The sequence below is a fragment of the Gobio gobio genome, assembly GCF_949357685.1.
Source record: "Gobio gobio genome assembly, chromosome: 24".
In the NCBI taxonomy this organism is placed as follows: Eukaryota; Metazoa; Chordata; class Actinopteri; order Cypriniformes; family Gobionidae; genus Gobio; species Gobio gobio.
Window position 1 is genome coordinate 15,400,936 of NC_137120.1, and position 22,153 is coordinate 15,423,088.

The 22,153-nt window shown below is 40.3% G+C and overlaps 1 protein-coding gene across 1 annotated transcript; it reads right to left on the reverse strand.

The window, feature by feature from the left end:
* On the reverse strand, positions 1 to 18,669 carry LOC307120156 (5-hydroxytryptamine receptor 3A-like; the record flags this gene model as incomplete). Its single annotated transcript, XM_079807043.1, has 9 exons — positions 1 to 314; positions 419 to 601; positions 2,560 to 2,770; positions 7,912 to 8,072; positions 8,156 to 8,325; positions 8,488 to 8,594; positions 8,743 to 8,787; positions 8,877 to 9,049; positions 18,522 to 18,669. 9 exons carry the CDS (start codon positions 18,667 to 18,669, stop codon positions 1 to 3), a joined length of 1,512 nt encoding a protein of 503 aa, XP_079663169.1.
* Positions 18,670 to 22,153: the final 3,484 nt, after the last annotated feature.

Genomic DNA, 22,153 nt, shown 5'->3' on the forward strand with positions numbered 1-22,153 from the left:
CTATGACTTTTTGTCCAGACTGTACGAGTACAGCCACAGAACCATGATTGTGCTTAAACTCACAACAATAAAGAGAGTATACAGCATAAAGAGCACACGGTCAATGACCTGACCAAACATGATCCATTCATCGGTGCTGTTGTCATTGCTGAAGTGCTCTTCAACTTGGTGGCGGATGGCCAATAAATCTTTACTCATCTTCTTAATTTCCTCTAGACATTGTTCCCAGACTCTCGCTGGACTTGCACTAACTTGTTCTTTCTTTGGAATATCAATCATGGTGTTTTTGTAGAAAGTGCTCTCAGATCTGTTTGCTGTAGGCAAGAAACATTCATATCACACAGTGATATGAACTCTGACATCAAGATCGCACCAATAACTCTAGTATAAAAGCAGGAAGACGAAAATATCTGCTTACCTTCAGCGTTTTCTTCACAAGATTTCTTCATACAAGCAAGTTGAGCCAGATATTTCAGGACCAGAATCCTGAGCCACTTAGGTAAGGGAGGAAAGTCACGGGAACGACACAAGATATTGGTGATGATGACAGTCTCAAGCAGACTTGCCACCATCAAGGCCATGCAGAGAGAGAAAAACACATCTAGACCGAGAGAGAAAGATAAGATCAGACAAGGCTGGAGGTGAAAAAGGATTACCTATGCTTCTGAAAATGTCCTGGGCTGTTTTCCAAAAAGCCTCATAAGCATAATTACAGTTGATCGTAGTACCATTGATGGTCTATGATGCTTTTGAGAAACGCAGCCCAGGCTGGTTTATGCCAGAACCTCGACCCTGAAAAACTAAGGCCAAAGTATACTTCACTTTTCACAGCGTGTCACCAAACAGTACACACATACTTTATGCATGCAGCCCAATTTTTCTAACCATGCTTACTGCGCAGGTCGCAATTCTTTTTTGGTGCACTAATTAACTTTATTAACAAGGTGGCAACAGTGCCCTTGGGCCATAAATTCACAAGATAGCCAAAGAAAACACAGAATAAACAGATAAGACAGACACATGTACAAGCTATAAGAACAATTAGGACAATTCTAAGGTCCAATAGTACTAGTAGTAATGTAATAGAAATTATAAATGTATAATCTACCAGAGTTACAAATAAAACAAAATGACGTCTTATTTGTGCATTTCCGGCAATATTACCCCCCACCCCCATTCACTGCAGTTTTTCCATCCATTAGAGATGTCTTCAAGTTCGACAAAGAAGTATAAGTCCGGTCATCAAACCCGAGGTTACAGAGGGCAGAGAGAGAGAAAACAGCCTGACAATTACTCACCCAGTTCTTCAAAAAGAAAGGTTATATGTTTTTTTCGCGGAGCTTCCTTTGCTGTAATGTTAGCGCTAGTTGCATAGCCAACCACTACCTGATAGTCTATTCAAAAGGTTATGTTTTTCACTACTGAAATAAAAAGAATGTAATGTTGGCTTTTGTAAATGTGACTTATATAATGCATTTAACCTCTTAACCTGTGCGAGGACGCCAACGTATTGAAGCTTTCTTTGTTTAAATTAGCTCAAAAATACTGTCAGATGTAATGTAATTACGTGCGTCAAGTATTCACAGTGTTTTGGTTAATTTTTGTGCACGTGAGCCAGAAAGATGTTCAAGGAGACGGAGACAGAAAAGCGCATCCCTTTTGTTTTCTTTAGTTTTCAATGGCTTGATATTTTGAAGTCATTTTTAATGTACAAAAATAAAATTACTATAAATAACAGAGTATTACGTTTTTTCCACTGCTGAGGGAAATATCCAAGTGATCGCGCCGGCGCCTCACACGCGCGCATAATATGTCAGTTCTAGCACTGCCAATTTGACATCGCAGCCTGTTTATTGCCAAAATAAAATACAGTTAACCGGACAAAGTTCTGCAAGCTTTATGTTCACAGCTTCTTAGCGCAAATTCCAGCGCAACGCTTCAGTTGATGGTCATAAAGTGTAAGATGAGATGTGTATCTAAACTAAACAGCTGTGTTACGATAGAAGTTTTAAAACGCGCGACAGAAACAATCGGTTTGCATAGACTGTATCAACCAATGCTCAGCTTTGGGAAGGGAAATATGCAGGTCAGGAGGGAGAAGGTGATGGAGATGAGAAGCTGGTATTGTGCTATTTAACACAGATATACATATAATTAAATAGCTGACAGCGATTTTGGATCGCTATAGGTTGGCCTGTATGTTTGGTGCGGCAGGGAGCCCAACCTCATATTCTCTCCATAGGGCCCAAAATTGCTAGCGGCGCCCCTGACCAGAACAATCTTCATGATTAAACGGGTCAACTCAAGGAGGTCTTTAATGCCTTGAAAAAGCTAGCCGTTAGCATTCCCATTCATCTCAAGGATGGCCGTCAATGGAGAAATGTGCTCCCAGATGGTTTTTATGATATTCCAGCACTAACTGTGCCTTGCTAACCAAACTTTAACCCCTTTGGTTTACCAAAATACTCTTATTGGGTAGGTTGCATGACCATCTGGCCTTTTCAGCAGGGTAGAAAGATAAAAAGATGCAAAATTTGAGAATAAGGGTTGAGAACGTACTTATAAGAGGCAAGTTGTTTCCTGTGACAGGCAGCAGGTCGTTCATTAGCAGCAGGAAGACGGTGTAACCCAGGATGAGGGTCATTTTGAAGGATGCACGGTCCACACTTTGAGGAGGCAGGAGGAAGCTGAAGAGATCCAAAGAAAGCAGGAAGCTGCTGGGAATCAGGAGGTTCACCACATACAGCGTAGCTCGACGTCTCAAGACAATCTAGTCCACAACATTGAGTGAGAATATTAGAACTTCTAAAATGCAAACAACTTTTCACAGTAGCAACATAACACTTGGGGTGAATTCACTAAGAAGTTGCACAACTTTGTGTGTGGTATTGCAGCGCAATGTCTAACCTCCTTGTAGTGTATATCCATTTTTGTTGTTTTCAACTTAGTCTTCTGTTGTTTTTATTTTATTTCTGACATTTTCCATCCTCTTCTTAAATTAAATAACGACCCAACTGTGAGTGTTGCCACCTGGTGGTCCCACCAAATAGTGCATTCAGATCCTGGCACAAATGCAGACGTCAAGCAATGTGCACAGTCTGTGTGGAACCTGCTTATTCTCACAGCACATTCTGGACTCTGTAACCTCCTTCAGTCACCCGCTCTCTATCTCAGCTAATAACCGTCTCATTTGGACCTGGACTGTATGTTACATAGACTCACCTTTTGCGTTATTGTTTGTTGGAAAAGACTCACCTGCGTTTTTGTTACCTGTTGATGGACAGTCTTTCCTGAGTTAGAGATAAGTGATTATGTGAATTGTTTATTGGATACTTACCTGTATTACTTACCTGTGCCTTCATTCTTGGATTTTTGAAGACCTGTTTCTTTTAATGATGTTTTGATTGCCTGATTTCTTGAAATTACTGACATTTATAGTTCCTGATTTTTAAAAGAAAAGACCTGTAATACCTCATTGGTAAATCAAATTCTGTTTATGTTTTCTGAACTGCTAAAAGATTGCATAACGTACCTATATACTTACCTCACATTCCTCACCTGTTTGATCTCCTCTTGTTTTAAACTCCCGCTCCTGGGTTCTTTTACCCGCTCAATGTTGGTGTGTCATTACAGAAAGGCCAGGCCAATGACCATGAACCCAGCATGAGTTTTTCTCGGACCAGTGTTTCATTTTCCAGAATGCCCGGGAAATTGAGTATGTAGAGGAGTTTTTGGAATACTGCCACATGACATTGTGGGATGATCATATTTTGACGGACATTTTTCTGAGTGGACTGGACAACAATATCAGCCTAATGTTACCAGTGGGAGATTCCAGCATGACCCTGGCACAATATCCGGCCCTTTGAACTGTCAGCTCCAACTTAGGTCCTTGGCTCCACCTGGGACAGTCGTCCTTACGGCTGCACTAGGCTTCCTTGTCCTTCTGGCTCCACCTTGGTAAGTCGTCACTCTGCCTTCGCCATGGACTTCCTGGCCTTCCTGGCCCCCTGGCCTCTCCACCAAGGCTCCACTATGGTTGCTCCCTCCTTCGACTCTTCTGTGGGACTCCCTCCATCTCCTCCTCCTTGACAGTGGGGTGGGGGAAATCGATACAGCATAGTATTGCTATATTTTGTCTGGGGATCTATCCATATCGTACTAATATATATATATATATATATATATATATATATATATATATATATATATATATATATATATATATATATATATATATATATATATATATATATATATATATATATATATATATATATATATATCAATACAAGGACAGCAAGTAACTCGTATTATGCAAAATTTTACAGTAAGCTCTGAGCTAAGGCGGGAAATAATAATTAAAAATATTTCTTTCAGACTGTAATATCACAAACAGTACATCACTCTCACACGGTAAGCTCTGTGTGCAGTAAGCGTATTCTTGCATATTTCTGAACGTGGACTGCTCTGTCCATGTGTATGTGTTAATTACGTGTTGTGCAAGCCAGCTGCGCACTGCAATGCAACAGAACTTCGCTCGCAATTACAATAAAAAAAGCTGTCTATATTATGATATATCTACACTGTCAGCGCAATCGTTCATTATACAACACAAAAGGCTTGCTGCGATAGTCGGTGTGGCCAGTGTTACCAGTGTTCAGCTGCAATACAGGTAACATAACTTGCCTACCACGGCACCACCCCACTGTCATTTTGATTATTTATAGTAGTAAAAATCATTTTGTTCAGTTAGAGAAGACACTACAATTAAAAACTGAATGTGCAGCGTGAGCCGAATGAGAGTCACAGCACAGAACAGCAACAGGAGTCAGATCTCATTCATCACGAGATACTGTGGATGCTGGATGACAAGACAAAACAAAATGTAAAAGCGCCTATTTAAGTGACTTTGTCATTGTATTGTTTTGTTGTTGTGTTTTTCATTTAGAATAACAACGAACCCACCATTCAAGCAACCCTCCCCTGAATTGGCACTAATTCTAAAGTGAAAGTAAAATGGGCACGGCCATTGTTAATAGCCATATTAATATGTTATTGCAATACTCAGCATATCGCTTTTAAAAAAAAAATCGCAATATACCGTATCATGGCTCAAGTATCGCGATAATATTGTATCGTTGAGCCTCTGGCAATTCCCACCTCTACTAATCACCGTCTCATTTGGACTTGTATTTAAACTGTTGACTTGCACTCAGTCAGAGTCTGGCCTTTTGTATGTTAAATGGACTCACCTTTTGCACTATTGTTTGTTGGAAAAGACTTACCTGTATTTTTTGGTACCTGTTGATGAACGATTTTTCCTGAGTTAAAGAGATAAGTGATTATATGAACTGTTTATTGGATACTTACCTGTATTACCTACCTGTGCCTTCATTTTTGGATTTTAAAAGACCTTTTAATGTTTTGTTCGCCTGATTTCTTGAAATTACTGAGATTTTAAGTTTCTGATTTGAAAAGACCTGTAATAATTCGTCTGTAAATCGCATTCTGTTTATATTTTCTGAACTGCATAAAGACTGCATAACTTACCTGCATATTTACCTCACATTCCACATCTACGTTTGTTTCAATAAACTCCTGCTCCTTCTTCTACCTTCCCTGAGTTAGTGTGTCATTATACTTATGGTGAAACTAATGTCATGCATGACATCATACTTTTTGCTTGTTTACTAACCATCTAACCATGTGCTATCTGCGGAGATATAGAGAGATGCAGTGATGACATAATTTTGTAGGCCTTCCTGGAAGTTAGCATCACCCGGGTTCATTTGACCAAACACCAAACGGGATTTTTTCATTGGCTTTTAGATTATTGCAGAAAAAAAGATCGGCACTCTTAAAAATAGAAGTAGCAAAAAGGAGTTTTTTGTTTTCTCAGATTTTTGTTCAAAATGCTAGCTGAACTTAGCCCCGCCCACAACATTTGCGGTCGGGAAGTTCGGTCTGGACTTGATCCGTTGTGGAGCAGCTATGCTCGAACCAGAGCTGTTCGGACCAATTGATGATGGACAGATGATAAGAATCCATGTCACCAAAGAGCACTTGGGTTGAATTAGTTCTAATCCTAAACAGAGAACTTGTTCGTATATACATTCACCTTTACTATTTCTCTCAAAAATGAGGATCGTGTTGGTAAGTACTCTGTGTATCCTTAAATTATTTTTACAACACCGGCAAAGATTGTTTACACTCATCTTCTTCTTCTACTTCTTCCAGCGTACGTGCAGTTGAGTTCTGTTGACAACTATGCATCGCTCAACATACGCCACTTGCTCTGATTGGTTGTAGGTCTATCCAATTGTGTGCAGTGGCATTTTCTTTCCTGGTTCGGTTGAAACACGCCCCATAATCACAGCCCAATTGAGAAGTATCAGACTCATATTCTGACTAGAATCTTAGTATGACGACGTCAGATTATCAAAATGTTGCTTTTTTAAATTAAACTTACCCACATTCAAGTGTTGATAAAAAAATTAAGCTACAATAATACTATGGCGAGCAGCGAGGCTAAGGGACCGTGGGAACAGGACGAGGCCGCGGTCATTAGTGATGATGATCGCCAGCTGTGTGCCGTCGGCCTCGTGTCTCACGGAGGAGTGACGGGAGTATAAAGGAGGAGTGACGACAGTGAAGGACGAGAGAGGACCAGGCCTGGACTTTAAGTTGCTTTTTATTTATGTTTTGTTATGTGTGTGCGCGGCAGTCGTCCGTGAGGGGCTGCCGCTTTTACTTTCACTTTGTTTGTTTGTTTTATTGAAGTATGTTGTATTGTTTGCCGGTTCTCGCCTCCTTCTTCCCACACGAACAAATCTTACTACATTGGTCCCGAAACCCAGGAGGAAGGAGAGACATGCTGTCGAAGAGCCCTCGCTGCTGAGGGGGATTGCAGTGCTGAGGAGTTCGGGCAGCGCGGAAGAGAGAAGACCACAAGTGGCTGCCCGAGGCGGTGGTGCTGGAGCGAGTACAGATCTGATGGGACGGAAAGCTCGCTGCCGTGCCCCTGGGTTGAGGTGGGGTGGCTGCCGTCCTAGAGGGAGCGGAGGAGTTGCCGGCGTTCGCCGTGGGCCGGAGCCTGCGTCCATCCGCCGTGTAGGGGAGGAGCAGGGAGCACGCGGGACTCGCTGCCGGCTGCCCTCGACAGGAGGAGCCACCATCGGCCGCCAGGGGGCGGAGGAGGATCGAGCCGTCCACCGAGCGTCCAGTGCCATCGCATGGCACCGTGAGGAAGAGCCTCTCAGCAGGCTGAGGACCGAGCGGCAGTGTGTCAGGGAACCGGACCACTTTTTTTTTCTCTCCTCTCTCCACTCTCTCGTCTCTGTCGCTCCTCGTGCTCCCGACTCCGTTCTCTCTCCCGACTTCCTTACCCCCTTACCCTCCCCCCCCCCCCCCCCCCGGGCGTAGAGCGCAGGCTCGGGAGTACCCCCCGGCCTGCGTAGGGCGTTGGGGGTATGTGTCGAGCAACGAGGCTGAGGGACTGTGGGAACGGGACGAGGCCGCGGTCATTAGTGATGATGATCGCCAGCTGCGTGCCGTTGGCCTCGTGTTCTTCTTGTGATATATTGCATGTTCAGATATTAATACAACAAAATATTGTAGGGGCCATGAACATTTTATGAAAATGATCAAAAACGCTGGCGGTGGCTTTTTTTTTTTTAAATGCTGGCGGAGAAAGAGTTAAAAAACATTTTCCCTAAAGGATTGAGTTATGATAGTGTGCAAGACCGTAATTCTAAACATAAGGAGGCTGTGAAAGCAGAATATTGTGTAAAAATGTATAACAGATTGTGCTGATGCTGAACAGTCGGAGTAACGTGCCAAATGATGACAGGAAATCAATGCCTCGATTCTTTCTTAGTGAATTACCCCTAAATCTAAAATGCCACCAACATAAACAATGAGGTTATCCCATCTTCCGTCCAGAAAGAGCTGTACAGGTTTTTCTGCCCGCATGTCGATCAGCTCCCACTCTCCTTTAGTTGTCATTGCTTCAAGAGACTGCTTGAATATCTGCTCCACTGGCCGAAAGAAGAACAACTGAACATCTTCACCTGTGGAGAAAGACACCAACGGGTACAATGTAATCACAAGTAGCCAAACGAGGGATGTCGAGTTTTCAGTTTTGCTCACTCACGAGTGTGTTTGTAGGAGTTGAAAGTATATGAGCAGTTTTGGAAATCAAATGGAAAGGTGTAGATGTCCAGTTTGCATGAGCTAAACACGTGAAACGGCCGTCCGTCAAGCACTTTACCAGTGGAGGTCACATAGACGTAAAACGTGTCCGGGGCTCGGTTTTCATCCATGCTGCAAAATGACAGTGGGTAGTAAAGACAGAAAGGGAAATTCACCAAGAATTGTACTTTTTGCATATGCACAATCCAACACACTCACTAATGGCAATTCATAAGAAATAACCCTATAGAACAACTATTTTGTTGTTATTTCCTAGTCACTAGTCAAACTTACAATTCATTAATGACAATATCTGGAACCCATATCTTCTCTCTTGGTAGTGAGATCTTGTCTGATCCACACTCAGCAGGATCCCAGGTCAAACCTTCAATCTGCCACCACTTCAAAAAAATGATAACTCTATCAGCACAGCTCTTCAAATAGTGCACTTGCAATAGTTAAAACGGATGTATTAAGCATTGTAAAATGTGATTGGATCACGCAAACCTATTAATACCAGGTCTAAACAGTGTCTTTGTTGACTCTTACCATCCTCACCCACAGATATGTTTCCAACACCTGTGATTTTTCATTCTGAAAGGGAAGATATATGGATTCTGTAACCATTTTTTTGTGGGATTAGTATTATAATAAAAGTTGTAGGCTTCCATAGATTTGTTTACCACTCCTAAAATGCCGTAAAGTGTCAAATCCACACTGACGTTGGTGGGAGTTTTCAGACTTATAACCGGCCTTGCCTCGCTGTAGCTGATGACTTCCTCTTTCAAGGCATTGAGGAGTGACTTTGTTGTTGGTTCTGAACAATTTAGCTGCTCCACAGATCCTAGCAAGAGAGCTGGAGGAAAAAAACTTGATACAGGATTTGACATTCTATGTAAGTCAATCAGACTAGACATTAAAGGTCTGGTAAATGCATCTTTTTGGATACACTTTATTTCGACTGTCCACATTCAACTAACTATAAGTAACTTTGCAACTACATGTCAACTAACTCTCATTAGAGTATTAGTAGACTGTTAGGTTAGGGTTCGGGTTAGTAGAATATGTTGCATGCGAAGTTACTTATAGTCAGTAGAATGTCTAAAGTGGTCCGTCAAAATATATATTTTTTATAAATCTACTATCAAATAAACTCAAATGTTCTTGCTGTAAAACCGCAGTCGTTTAAAATAGGTTAAGGATAAAATGAATTATAATAGAAAAAATATATATTTGTATGGAAATATATCATACATTGTATAATGACGCAGTTGGTGATCCACTGGAACCAAGTGTGAGCGGGACACCATGTTGTAGCCTGTTGAATCAATATTTGCAATATATGGCAAATATGCACAAAATAATTACAATGTCATCTAGTAATTAAAACAAAAGTACAAAGACATGGTGGTGGAAAAAAACATGTGAGATGGGTGGAAAAATTATATTTCAATGCTTTTGCGTTCTCACACAAACATTTGCGTTCCATCAAGAAACTTTACGCAAAAGTCGAAAGGCAAAGTTTCAAGAGGGAAAGTTTCAAGATATTTTTTTTTCCCACCACCACGTGCTTTTAGGGGCTTCCCTTCTGTACAAAAGCTTAACCAAGATTCTTTAACATTACCAAGATATTAAACAGTGCAAAATTAGATTTTTGTGATAAATGGGGAAATTAAAACCTCAACACAAGATAAAAAGAAACAACTAACATTTTGGCATACTTCAAAATAAGGAAACCTTAATAAAAAAAGCTAAATTAATTAAGTTTCCTTGCCCAATACACATACAATTTAAATTAAATGTTGAAACAAAACTTATCATACATTTCTTAGTCTTACCTGTGTTCTTGGAAGATGGACAAAAGCCATCAGGTCCTTAATCAACTGGACTGCAACAAAATGTTTAGCAGGGTTTACTTTGGTGGAGGTCTGTACAGCACCATGGCTAGTGAACATAACCTAAATACTTGCTTTTTATGTGACTTATTTGTTTACACAAATTAGAATAACCAGAAGGGGCGATGCCTTTTTCACACCCATTTCTCTATTTTCAGTCTCAATATTTTACAGCTATTCCACAATATTCCATATCTCAATATTCATGCGTTTGATTATTATAGTTTTTTTTTTTTTACCTGAAGAACCATCATTTCCAACAGACATTTGTTTTCCAAAGGATTATTTGCCAGGCAGTAACTGGCAGTTTTGGCTTGTTGGTACAGTTGTATTATTTTTGCTAAGTGGTTACAAAGGTCTTTCAAAGTCAAATATTTTAATAGATAAAATCAGAAACAGCCAAGAACCTGGTCAACTCAACCATCTCACCCACTCACAAAGACAAGAATATTGATACAACACTACACTCTAAAAAAAAAAGGTTCTATATGGCACGAAAATTGGTTCTTGGCTCGTAATCATAGGGGGACCTTTTTAAGTGCTATATAGCACCAATTTTGGTGCTTCAGTGGTTCTTCAGTGGTTCTTCAGCGGTTCTTCAGTGGTTCTTTTGCTAAGGTGCTATATTGCACCACTGACTAAGGTTAATATGCATACATTAATATGAGTTCCCCTAGCCTGAATATTATCCCCAAGTGGCTAGAAATTTTAATCGGTGTAAACCGAGTTCTGGCTGTCTTTCTCTGCCTTTGAGAAAATGACAGCTCAGACGAGCTGATCTTGAATTTTCCAGTTATGACGTCATAACTTGGCGTGACTGGGACTCGTGTTTATTCAGAACTCTCAGATACAAACAAAATACTCACACCGACAGCGCTCTCACAACTCAGTAGTTACAATATAACTTTCTTAGCAATCGCTCCATCTCTAGTGATGTCCGGTTCGCCAACAAATCGTTCTTTTGAACCGGTTCTTTTTAGTGAACCGGTCGAATCAGTTCACCAAATCGGACTGAGTCATTCTAAACGGTTCATGTCTCGAGTCAGCGCTGATCAATCATTTACTAAAGTTACCAACTTTCTGACATGAGTGACAGTCCCTTCGACTAGAAATAAACGAATAACCTGGAGTATATTCAATTCAATTCAATTCAAATTTATTTGTATAGCGCTTTTCACAATACACATTGTTTCAAAGCAGCTTTACAGAAAGTGCATTTCATAGATGTACAGTAAAAATGTTAGAAAGACAATGTTAAAGAATAATGTTCGAAAAAGTTAATCAATCGTGTATTAATTTAGGCCATAACAACGCTGGCGTTGAGTCGTCTCTTCACAGGCGTGGAGTCGTCTCATCACAGGTGTCGGGGCATCCGAAGTCTCCATGAGAGGCTGGATACAAACTGGAGCTGATGAACTATTTACCTCGGGACTAGTGTCCCGAGATAACAACAGAAAAGCAGATGGGAAATGATTAGCGTAGCTGCTGTTCAGAATATTATATTAATGCTTTTGATCCGATTTAACTGTAGTATAAAAAGATAATTATAATGTGAATGCTTGGCTAAAGAGATGCGTCTTTAATCTAGTTTTAAACTGGGACAGCGAGTCTGAACCTCGAACAATATCAGGAAGACTATTCCAGAGTTTAGGAGCTAAATGTGAAAAAGCCCTCCCTCCTTTAGTGGACTTAGATATCCTAGGAATGACCAGAAGCCTAGAGTTTAGTGATCTTAAAGAGCGCGATGGATTGTAGGGCGATGGAAGATCCGTTAGATACACTGGAGCTAAACCATTTAGGGCTTTATAGGTTAGTAGCAATACTTTGTAATTGATACGGAACTTCACAGGTAACCAGTGTAGAGATGATAAAATTGGTGTTATATGATCATATTTTCTTGACCTAGTAAGAACTCTAGCAGCCGCGTTTTGGACTAACTGTAGTTTGTTTATTGAGGATGCAGGACATCCTCAATAAACTACAACAGTCCTCATCCTATATGCTAGTAACTACAACAGTTCACTGAACTGAGACGTGCTGAGAGAACTGATGAGAAGTGAACTCAGGTCCGTCCGTCTCTCTGGCAGGCTAGTGCCTCGTAGACCTCGTTAAACCACGCCCCCTCCGCTACAAGATCTAATACTCATTTCAAATGCAAAGATGTCAGCCAATCACAACAGTGTGCGTTTTCACTGAAGTCTCACAGCAGACACGCCCCTTGAAACAGGGCATTCAGCCAGAGGGCAAACATCAGTGTAGAAAAAAATCAATCTGTTGCTATATGGAATCCATATAAGACACCTTAATGCTTCATATTTTCCTGTTTAAGATGGACAACAGGTAGGCCTATTAGCATAAAATGCTATAAGAACAGTTGAGGATTTGTGCTTTCCTTCACATGCTATCGGAAATTTCCCACTTCTGAAGTCGTGATTTCGAGCTTGCCGCATTCAAGTGCTTTGTTGTCGGAAAGAACAGTAATCATGGAGGACACCAGGTTTATTCTTGACTATTTCTTAAGGAAACTTTAAACTTTTTTTTACTTTTTAAAGCCAAAATGATTTTCCGTTCATTGACAACCATATAAACATTCATAGCCAGTTTGATGACAATTCTGGAATTGCGGTCAACTACATGCTATTTTCACCGTGTATAAAATATGAAGTACGCTTCACACGATTATTCATATATGTAAATATGCACTACTTTAACAACAAGAGAAGGTGATGTAGCTTTTGTCGAAAAACTAATAAAGAATAGCAGTCACAGCAGCAATGGTTCTCTCCCCTCCGCCATGTTTAAAGTTTATGGCACATCCAACACAGGAATCTGGGTATAAAAATTAATCCACAGCTTTTCAGTGGTAAATATGACTTGAGAGGGCGTTCATATCCAATTTTCACCTAGAAAACTTTTATTTATGATCATTCCGATAGCATGTAAAGGCGGCATAAAATGTAACCAAAAAACAATGGCAACCAAATCTCAAAATTAAATCATGAGAGGAATAACAACCTCACATGTTTTCATACTCGAGCCGTAACCACAAGGGTTTGATGGATCATACAAACCAAGCAAACCGAGGTTGAGAAATGGGTTAGAGCCCTTACACTATGTAAATGATGGACATTTGTAAAACCTGCACATTTGATTAAAATCAAACAACCAGATCCTGCATTGTCTTTGATCTCTTGCTATCTTCCTCTTTTTCACCATCTTTCATCCACACTGAGACAGTGTTGTCCAGTGAATATGGAGTACAAATGGAATGGCCATTGAGTGCGACCTGGATGCACCATTGAGTGGTGAGATATTTTGCTAATAAAACGATCGTGGCAAAAGAATAGCATGAGAAATGCATTATGTCTGGTGTCTCAGTATCATCTCATCGAGCTTTTATGATGTATTATGCTGAGAGATGACATAACACTTTACAGATGTTTCAGTGTGGATGAGCAACTTTTAGAAAACGCTAGTGTGGATGGAAAGTGGTTTAAAATGAAAACTCTGTTTTCAGATGTATTCGGATTAATGTAGAGAAGACGAAGCCTAAAGGCCCATTCACATGAAGAATGATAACTATAATAACGATAACTATATTAGCATCCACACCAACACACAATAATGTTCTCTTTATTCTAAACGTGTGCTGCAGTTTTGTTGTCTCCCACTTTAAATTCTCTAGCACTTTAAAGCAGACTGGATTCTGATTGGCTGTTAATGTTTTTATCATTCACCAGCTGAAAAAAAAAAGTGATTCATATTATATTGTTTCTTTGTGCCGTAATTCCCGCATCTGACCAGAAGATGGCGCTTGCAACTGAATCATCCATCCATCCATCCATCCATCCATCCATCCATCCATCCATCCATCCATCCATCCATCCAATGTTTTCCAAACCGCTGGTCCAATGTGGCTACAGCGTAATATCACACAGGCATAAATTCGTTTTTAATTGATTATTAAATTGTTTATTTAAGCTTTATACATAGTTCCCTTTCGAGGGAATTCGCCCTGCACCAATGACGAAACTTTGGGGAACGTTTTCAGCGCGACTGCGTCTGAAACACGTGCAACTTAGTCCAATTCTGATTGGTGCAACGTCATCCCATGTCATGTTGTACACCAGCTTCATGGTGCTTCATTCCTGGTGGGGATACACACAATCTTTGTGTTAGCTGTTTGGGAGCGGAGCATGCTTGGTCAGCCCTCGAGGGGGTTGATTGCGAGCATTGCGAGCGTCTACCCTTGAGAATGCTCTGCTCTCGGCTGCAATGTTTGGACACCACACCCTAGTCACCACAGTTTGAGGAGTTAGTGGAGGTTAAAACTTGTGCCGTGGCACGATTTGCGTGAAAGCTACTGTGATAAATGAATAGCTCACAATCCACTGTCTCATCAAAAGAGTCAGAGAGCCGCCTTCAAGTGACACACATACAGTAAACCCAAGTGTTGTTCACTCTGCTGTGCATAATACCACCAAATGAATAAAAGACACAATAAATTGACCCGTGTCCTGTTTTCTATCATGAGGCATGCACGTTTGTAATGGTGCAAAATGAATGCAAGTACACCAGGGTTCGATAGAATCAAGTAAAGTGTGAAAGCAGACCAAGCGTACAGGGGGCGTCAGGAACAATCGCTCGGACTAGGACCGCAGCAAATAAGCCCAGTGTTAAAGCACCCTAAGCAGATTGACAACCTCACTTGTAAAATGGATCAGTGTAGAATGTAGACCAATGGTATGGAAATAAAACAAACATCACAATCTATTGACTGCTAAAGCCAAGCTGCTTTTTTGCGGTGTCTGTTCAGTGATTCAGTTATCTGCCACAATAATGCCTTTGAATTAGCTTAATCTGGAGGCTTGTTTCAGCAAATATTGGTATTATCACAGGTATCTGCTTATCTTAATAAACTTAAATTAAATTTTATTATGACAAACAAATCTCAAAATTTAATCATGTGGGAAGAAAATGTTCTACTTTTCAGTTAGTGACCACAAGAGTTATACAAGGGTTCATACCTACAAGCCAAGGTTGAGAGTTGGGTTAGAGCACTTCCACTATGAAAATGAGGGCCATTTGTGCCAAAACTCCACATGCTGAGGCGGCTTTCTATGGAGAATTTGTTCCAGGCCCAGGACAGACAAACAAAGTCGTGCCGTTCATGTCCTGCCTGCCACGCCAGGGCTCGTTCATGTCATGACTGCCATGCCAGGGCCTTTATTCTTTAGTTATTCTTTATTCCACACCAGATTCAAGTCACATCAGTCAAACGTTTCTTAATGTCGTGGCCCCCATACCAATGACCACCAAGCCAGAGCCTCATCACATCATGATGCCAAGCCTTAGCCTTGTCACAACATGGCCACCACGTCAGAGCATCTTCACATCATGGCCGCCACGCCAGAGCCTTTTCAAGTCATAGCCACCATGCCAGAGCCTCTTCATGTCATGGCCACCATGCCTGAGCCTCCAGCCGTCATGGGTGCCATACCCGAGCTTAGTCTCATGTATTATGTTCTCATTGGTTGTTTTTGGTCATGTGTTCATCAGTTCTGTTTCATGTTACTCATTAAGCGCCGGTTATACTCGCGCCTGGCTCCGCAGCGCGAGCTCCACTAACTATCTGGAACTATCCATTTTATAATTCTCAATTATTTGCCCATTTTGTCTTGCCAGTGACGTTCACAGTTTGCACTTCATTGACCAGTATGTTTTCGCTATAATACTATTGTTACAAACAGAGGTGACACGGATAACAGAAGCAGGTGAAAGCAGAGTTTATTTGCAGAACCAGGATGTGAGCAGATGAGGTGAGAGTCAGATATGGGAGGTCAGGTGAATACTGGATATGGTGGTAATACGATACGTTTCTTCTTGGTTGAACAACAGGACAATGGATCGAAGGAGACGAGGACCAGGAGACAGGACGAGACGAGGAGACACTCAGGAGACGAAGGAGATCCAAATGCCGTTGTAGTATTCTGTGAAACGACAGGGGGCGACTTGAAGTAATTGTTCTTAAATCCGTCGAAAGCAGGAGCGAAGAAGTAGTTAACCGGAACAACAATACAGGTGAACATGGCGTCCCGCGTGGAGTTGCGGAATGCTGAAGAAGAGTTGTTGTGTATGCTGATGTTATCAAAAAGACGAAGGCGAAGAAGATGGAATGTTTGTAATAAAACCATAAAACTGAAAGCGTGGTTTGTGTCTTCCTTCTTGTTATAGCATCAAAGACCAATCATTGGTCGACATTAGAACAAAATAGATGGATGTGAAAACATGCATACACTATATTGATATTTTTATACTATATATATATATATATATATATATATATATATATATATATATATATATATATATATATATATATATATATATATATATATATATATATATATATACTATATTTTAACTATATTAGTTCACAGTGCGTTAACTGAAGATGACAACTAATTTCTGATTTTGTTTGTACATTCTGAAATTAACACTAAACAAGCACAATAAATGCTGTAGAAAGTGTCTTGTAAAATAACGTACTAAATTAAGCCTCTTTGTACAGTTAGTTTTTATAAAACATGCCTTATTGTATCAATGGTTCTATTTCACTTAGTGTAGGCTAATTTTGAAAATGTAAGCAGTTAGGCTACTTAAGACAAGTGCAAACTGGGTGCTTAATGCAAATGTATTCTAAAGTCCTATTCACAAAAGGAATGGATGGTTGGACGGATGGATGGCCATCAATGCATTTTCCAGGTTTTCCTACAATAGATAGCCTGGTTAAAACCAGACCATTCTCAGTAGTGACTGAGTTGTGGTCTGGCAAAGCTTCATAGACAAATCATTTCCAAAGGGGCGTCACCAACGGGCGTCGCTCAAATGCCTCTGGGCGCAATTGGATAGACCTAAAACCAATCAGAGCGATGAGGGAGATGACGTAGCCTATGCAGAGCGACGGAGAAATATCTACTCTGGCCGTTTCTCAATATGCGTTTTTGTCTGTACCACTGTCTATGGTCTGTACTTGTGTTCTCAAATAGGAAAAGTCTGGTCACCTTACCTAAACCACATATTAATGTTTAATTATTTTTAAAATGTAAACGAAAAGAGGCAGGGTGTTTTTTTACTTCGTTTTATTATAAATATATAAGATAATGAATGTAGGCCTAACTACGCGTTGCCTGAACCACATGTGTGTGGCTAATATGTTTAAGTTTTTGAAATGAAATGAGGCAGTGGTGTTTTATGACATATTTTGTACGCGAACTTCTGACTTGCGTGGAGAATGAACTCCCGATGACGGTAATAGTTAATATTAAACATATTATAGCCACACAAATGTAGTGAAGGCAATGCATATTATCTTCAATGCATGTATATAACAAAACAAAATATTTAAAAAACCCGGCCTCTTTTCGTTTACATTAAAAAATAAAAACATGTAATATGTGTGCATAATATAGGCAATGATTATCACTGTAATACAATGAGATATGACATAAAACAAAATCCAGTCTCTTTTTGTTAAATGTTAGTTTAATGCGTGATCAATATCCATTTTAAAAGTATAAGTAAAAGGTATAAGAAGCTATACAATACATAAAGCAATTCAGTCAAAGAAAGTCAGCGCTAGGAGACTACAACGATAAAGTTTAATAGCTTACAAATATAAAGTTATGAAACTTCACTTTGCCCTCAGACAAAACGATCTGTCAGGGAACAAATTATAGATTAATGAGAGCAAAGATCAGCCATTAGATCTACACAAGACGAATCATATCTTCACATCAGAGCCAGCGGCAGATGGCAGAAGGACTGGCCGAGGAAAGGCGCCTCTCGGTGGGGTTGAGCAATTGAGCGCCGCTGGTTCACTGGAGCTCACAACTCCCGAAAACGGCAGATCAAATTTTCAAAAAGGCGCTCTCTTTATAAATAAACCACAGATTTGAGCTTTAAAAACAACTACATTCTCGCCTGAAAAGGACTTAAAACTATATTTTGTGAAACATTAACACTACCAGAGGGCTCTCGCTAAGACAATTGTAAGCAAAAGTAAAGCAAGCTGGTATATCAGACTTTTGCCGAATCCAGTCGGTAAGACAGTGATAACATCTTTTTTAAGATATGAAGGCTTCTAGTGTTGTTCTTTGCTCTAGTTTTAACGGAATGGGAAAGTTTAAATCGCTTAAAATAGCCGCGATAGCTGATAGTGATGTTCCACTGCTGCATCCATCTTTGTAGTCAGTGTACAAAATCTGCTTCACTGTCGCTGTGCTGTCGCCATCGTGTAAAGCCCGCCTCAACGTTTCTGATTGGTGCCTCGATTTCTGGGGCTTAGAAATGGGTTTGAATGGGCTCTTTGCCAGACTACTTGCAGAGCAAATCTAAATTTGCCGGAAGTTGTCTGGGTTTTCCCAGGCTAACAAATAGATTCTTCCTTCCCCAAAATTTTTGCAATTTCTTTCCATGAATTCTGTGCCATTTGGCTGTCGCGATGATCCCTCATGGAAGGGTCATAAATATGCCGGTACTGACGCACCAGCTCGGACAAAGTCGCCTCAAAATCGTACATCTTCGGATGCGAAGGTGCGCGCGGAGTAACAAAAAATGCGCTGCTCATCGCCAGGCGAAATGGGGTCTTGCGGAGCCAACGCGCGAGACCGCCCCCTCCGCGTTGACGTAATTTTTACCGTGCGCACCCTCGCGCTCTTGCGGCCGCGGCGAGTATAAACAAGGCTAGACCTCATGTTCCCATTGTTCCTTTGTCTAACTTTCGTGTAATCCACTGTTTGGTGAGTTTGTTTGTGTTCAGTTTAGTTCAAGTCAAGTTATGCCAAGTCTTTGTTTATTGTATATTTTGTCTACGTTTAAGTTGATAAACTGCACATGGGTTATGCAACTCGCCTTCTTTGGACTTAGAATTCTGTGGACTTACAATTAAAGTAGACTATATTTATAATATAAGTATTTATTACTCTATAAGTATTAGGGCTGGGCGATAACCCGATAACTCATTTGAATCGCGCCACATGGACCATTTATCAGCTCGACTCAAACAGCAGTGCAGTGCAAGCTTACTAAAGCAGATGCGTTTACTCGCTGATCGTTCTAGGGGCCCGTTCTTCGTACGTTGCTTATTACATCTGAGATGATTTGACAGATCCCAGATCTTTTAATCGAGATAACTGATCTCAGGCTAATTTGGTTCTTCAAACGAATTTGCGGATTGGATTAAAATATCTGAATTAAATGATCTAAGATTACTGAGCGTTCTTGTGTTCCCTGAAGAGGGCAGATGCATCGATACTCGAAACCACGATCAGCAATGCAGCGATTGGCTGGCGTCAAGACAGCAACGTAATGACATCATATAATTAAAAAATCCATGCAAAAATCTTGACAAATTATACAATAAAAACCCCACGAATGTCTGGACCTTTATAAGGAAACAGCCAAACCAACATAAAAGTTATAATAGATAAATGATAAATGTTTTTTGTTTTTTTAACACTGCACGGGTGAACTGCTTGTGGTCTCAGCCAACCCAGCACTTCATCACAATCTCTCCATTCAGCTAGGATCATCAACCATAACTCCGTCCAGGACAGCCAGGAATCTTGGAGTTGTGATCGATGATCAGCTAAAATTCACTGACCACATTACTGCAACAACCCGGTCCTGCAGATTTGCATTATACAACATTAGGAAGATTAGAGCCTTCCTATCAGAGCAGACCACACAACTCTTGGTCCAAGCTCTTGTTCTCTCCAGACTGGACTACTGTAATGCTCTTCTAGCAGGCCTTCCGGCATGCACTATCAAACCCTTGCAACTGATCCAGAATGTAGCGGCGAGGGTGATCTTTAACGAGCCGAAGAGAGCGCACGTCACGCCTCTCTTCATCAGACTCCACTGGCTACCAATAGCCGCTCGCATCAAATTCAAGGCACTGGTACTCGCCTTCAAAGCAACCACTGGCTCTGCACCAATTTACCTTAACTCGCTTGTTCAGACATACACACCCTCCAGGAGTTTGCGTTCTACCAGTGAACGACGCCTTGTGGTGCCATACCAGAGAGGCATGAAATCACTGTCACGGACCTTTTCCTGGACTGCCCCCACCTGGTGGAATGACCTGCCTATCTCAATTCGAGCAGCCGAGTCTGTAGCCATTTTCAAAAAACATCTAAAGACGCATCTCTTCCAGCAGCACCTGACCAATCAAGAATAGCACTTAACATTCTATTCATTTTTCTGTCTGTCTAATTTATTTAAAAAAAAAAAAAAAAAAAAAAAATCCTGTGTGTTCTGTGTTAGATTAACTGAGACTTGTTACAGCACTTGCATACTGTAGCCTCTGACTGTTGTAGTTGCTTCTATTGCTCTCATTTGTAAGTCGCTTTGGATAAAAGCGTCTGCTAAATGACTAAATGTAAATGTAAATGTAACATGATTACCAATTATTTATATTCACGATTTTATACAGTATTTGTACACCCTTTACATTTTTATTTCAATGTTGTAATTTAATTTTTAATTCAATTTGGAGCAGATTTGTAACGTGACAGTATTAAAGTTTCTTAAGGGTCAAGATCAAATTATCTGCATCTCTTGCGCTGCATCAAGCCACTCCCATAATATCCGTGATCACTTAAATGAATGCACGGCTCAGATTAACTATACAACATGTGTGTAAACCTCCAATAAAATTATAAAGTAATTATTCCATCAAAAATAAATCGCTCAATCAAGTGGCTGTGTCTATATTATTATATACAACATTATAATATTATATACATTCTCATATACATAAACAATATAACATTTTTATATTATTATTATTATTTAAAATTATTATTACTGCCCCTGGTTCAGTAATGCACTCTTGTAATAAAGTAGCAGTGGCTGGGACAGATTTTAAGTATCACCTCAAGATGCAATCTAATCCTGTTTACATGAAATAAGCCTGCTCATGAGCAGGTTTACGATTACGGACCTGTTGCTATGACAGCAAGTCCAGGATGAGCTTCGAAGAACCAAACAATCCGAGATCATGTAAAATCGTCAACAATCAAATCCAGCTAACTGAGTTAGCGAGGTACGAAGAACGGGCCCTTGGTCACTCGACCACTAAACATGTTTTGAGATCATTTACATACATTAGGAAAGTTCATGCAAGTTCTCTGTGGTATGCTATTAAGTTGAATAGAAAATAATTTTGTCTTTTCATCAGTTTGTAAAAACAAAAGCAAAGTTTTACATTAATATGCTTATAAGTTTAATGATAGAACACAAAGAATCAACAAGTATTCAAGCGAGGGTGACCTCTAATGACATCATTACATGAAACAGCTTTTTTTTGCCATATAAAACAAAACAAAAACCTTAAAAGATTCTTTTCACAATTTACATAGCAAGATCCTCAAATTCCCATTTCATGACTAAATGATTCCTAAATGCTGATACAAATTGGAAAACAGAATTTTTATCATGAGACCAGAATAACTTCAGATCATTCAACAAGTTTTCTTTTATTGCTTGTCTTTTCCTACTTGTATTTATAGCACTTGTATTGCCTTAAAGGGTTAGTTCACCCAAAAATGAAAATTCTGTCATTAATTACTCACCCTCATGTTGTTGGACACCCGTAAGACCTCCGTTCATATTCGGAACACAAATGAAGATATTTTAGTTGAAAGCTGATGGCTGAGAAAGGCTTCAGATAGGCCTCCATTTGCATTCAGTACATTGACACTTCCAAGATCCATGAAAGGCACTTAAAACGTTGTTACAAAGTCTATCTCACCACAGTGGCTCTACAATAACTTTACGATGCGACGACAATAGTTTTTGTGCGCAAAAAAAAATCAAAATAACACCTTTAACCAACTTGTTCTCGACTTCCGTGTGTGCCTCCACGACGCATGCGCGAGAATATGACGCAGATCCGGCGTTCGGACACATGACCCAGAAGCGATTTGTTTACGAGCAGAGGAAGACGCGCGTGTCTAAGCTGTTGGATTCTACATTGATCGTGCTTTAGGTCTCGGCGTAGT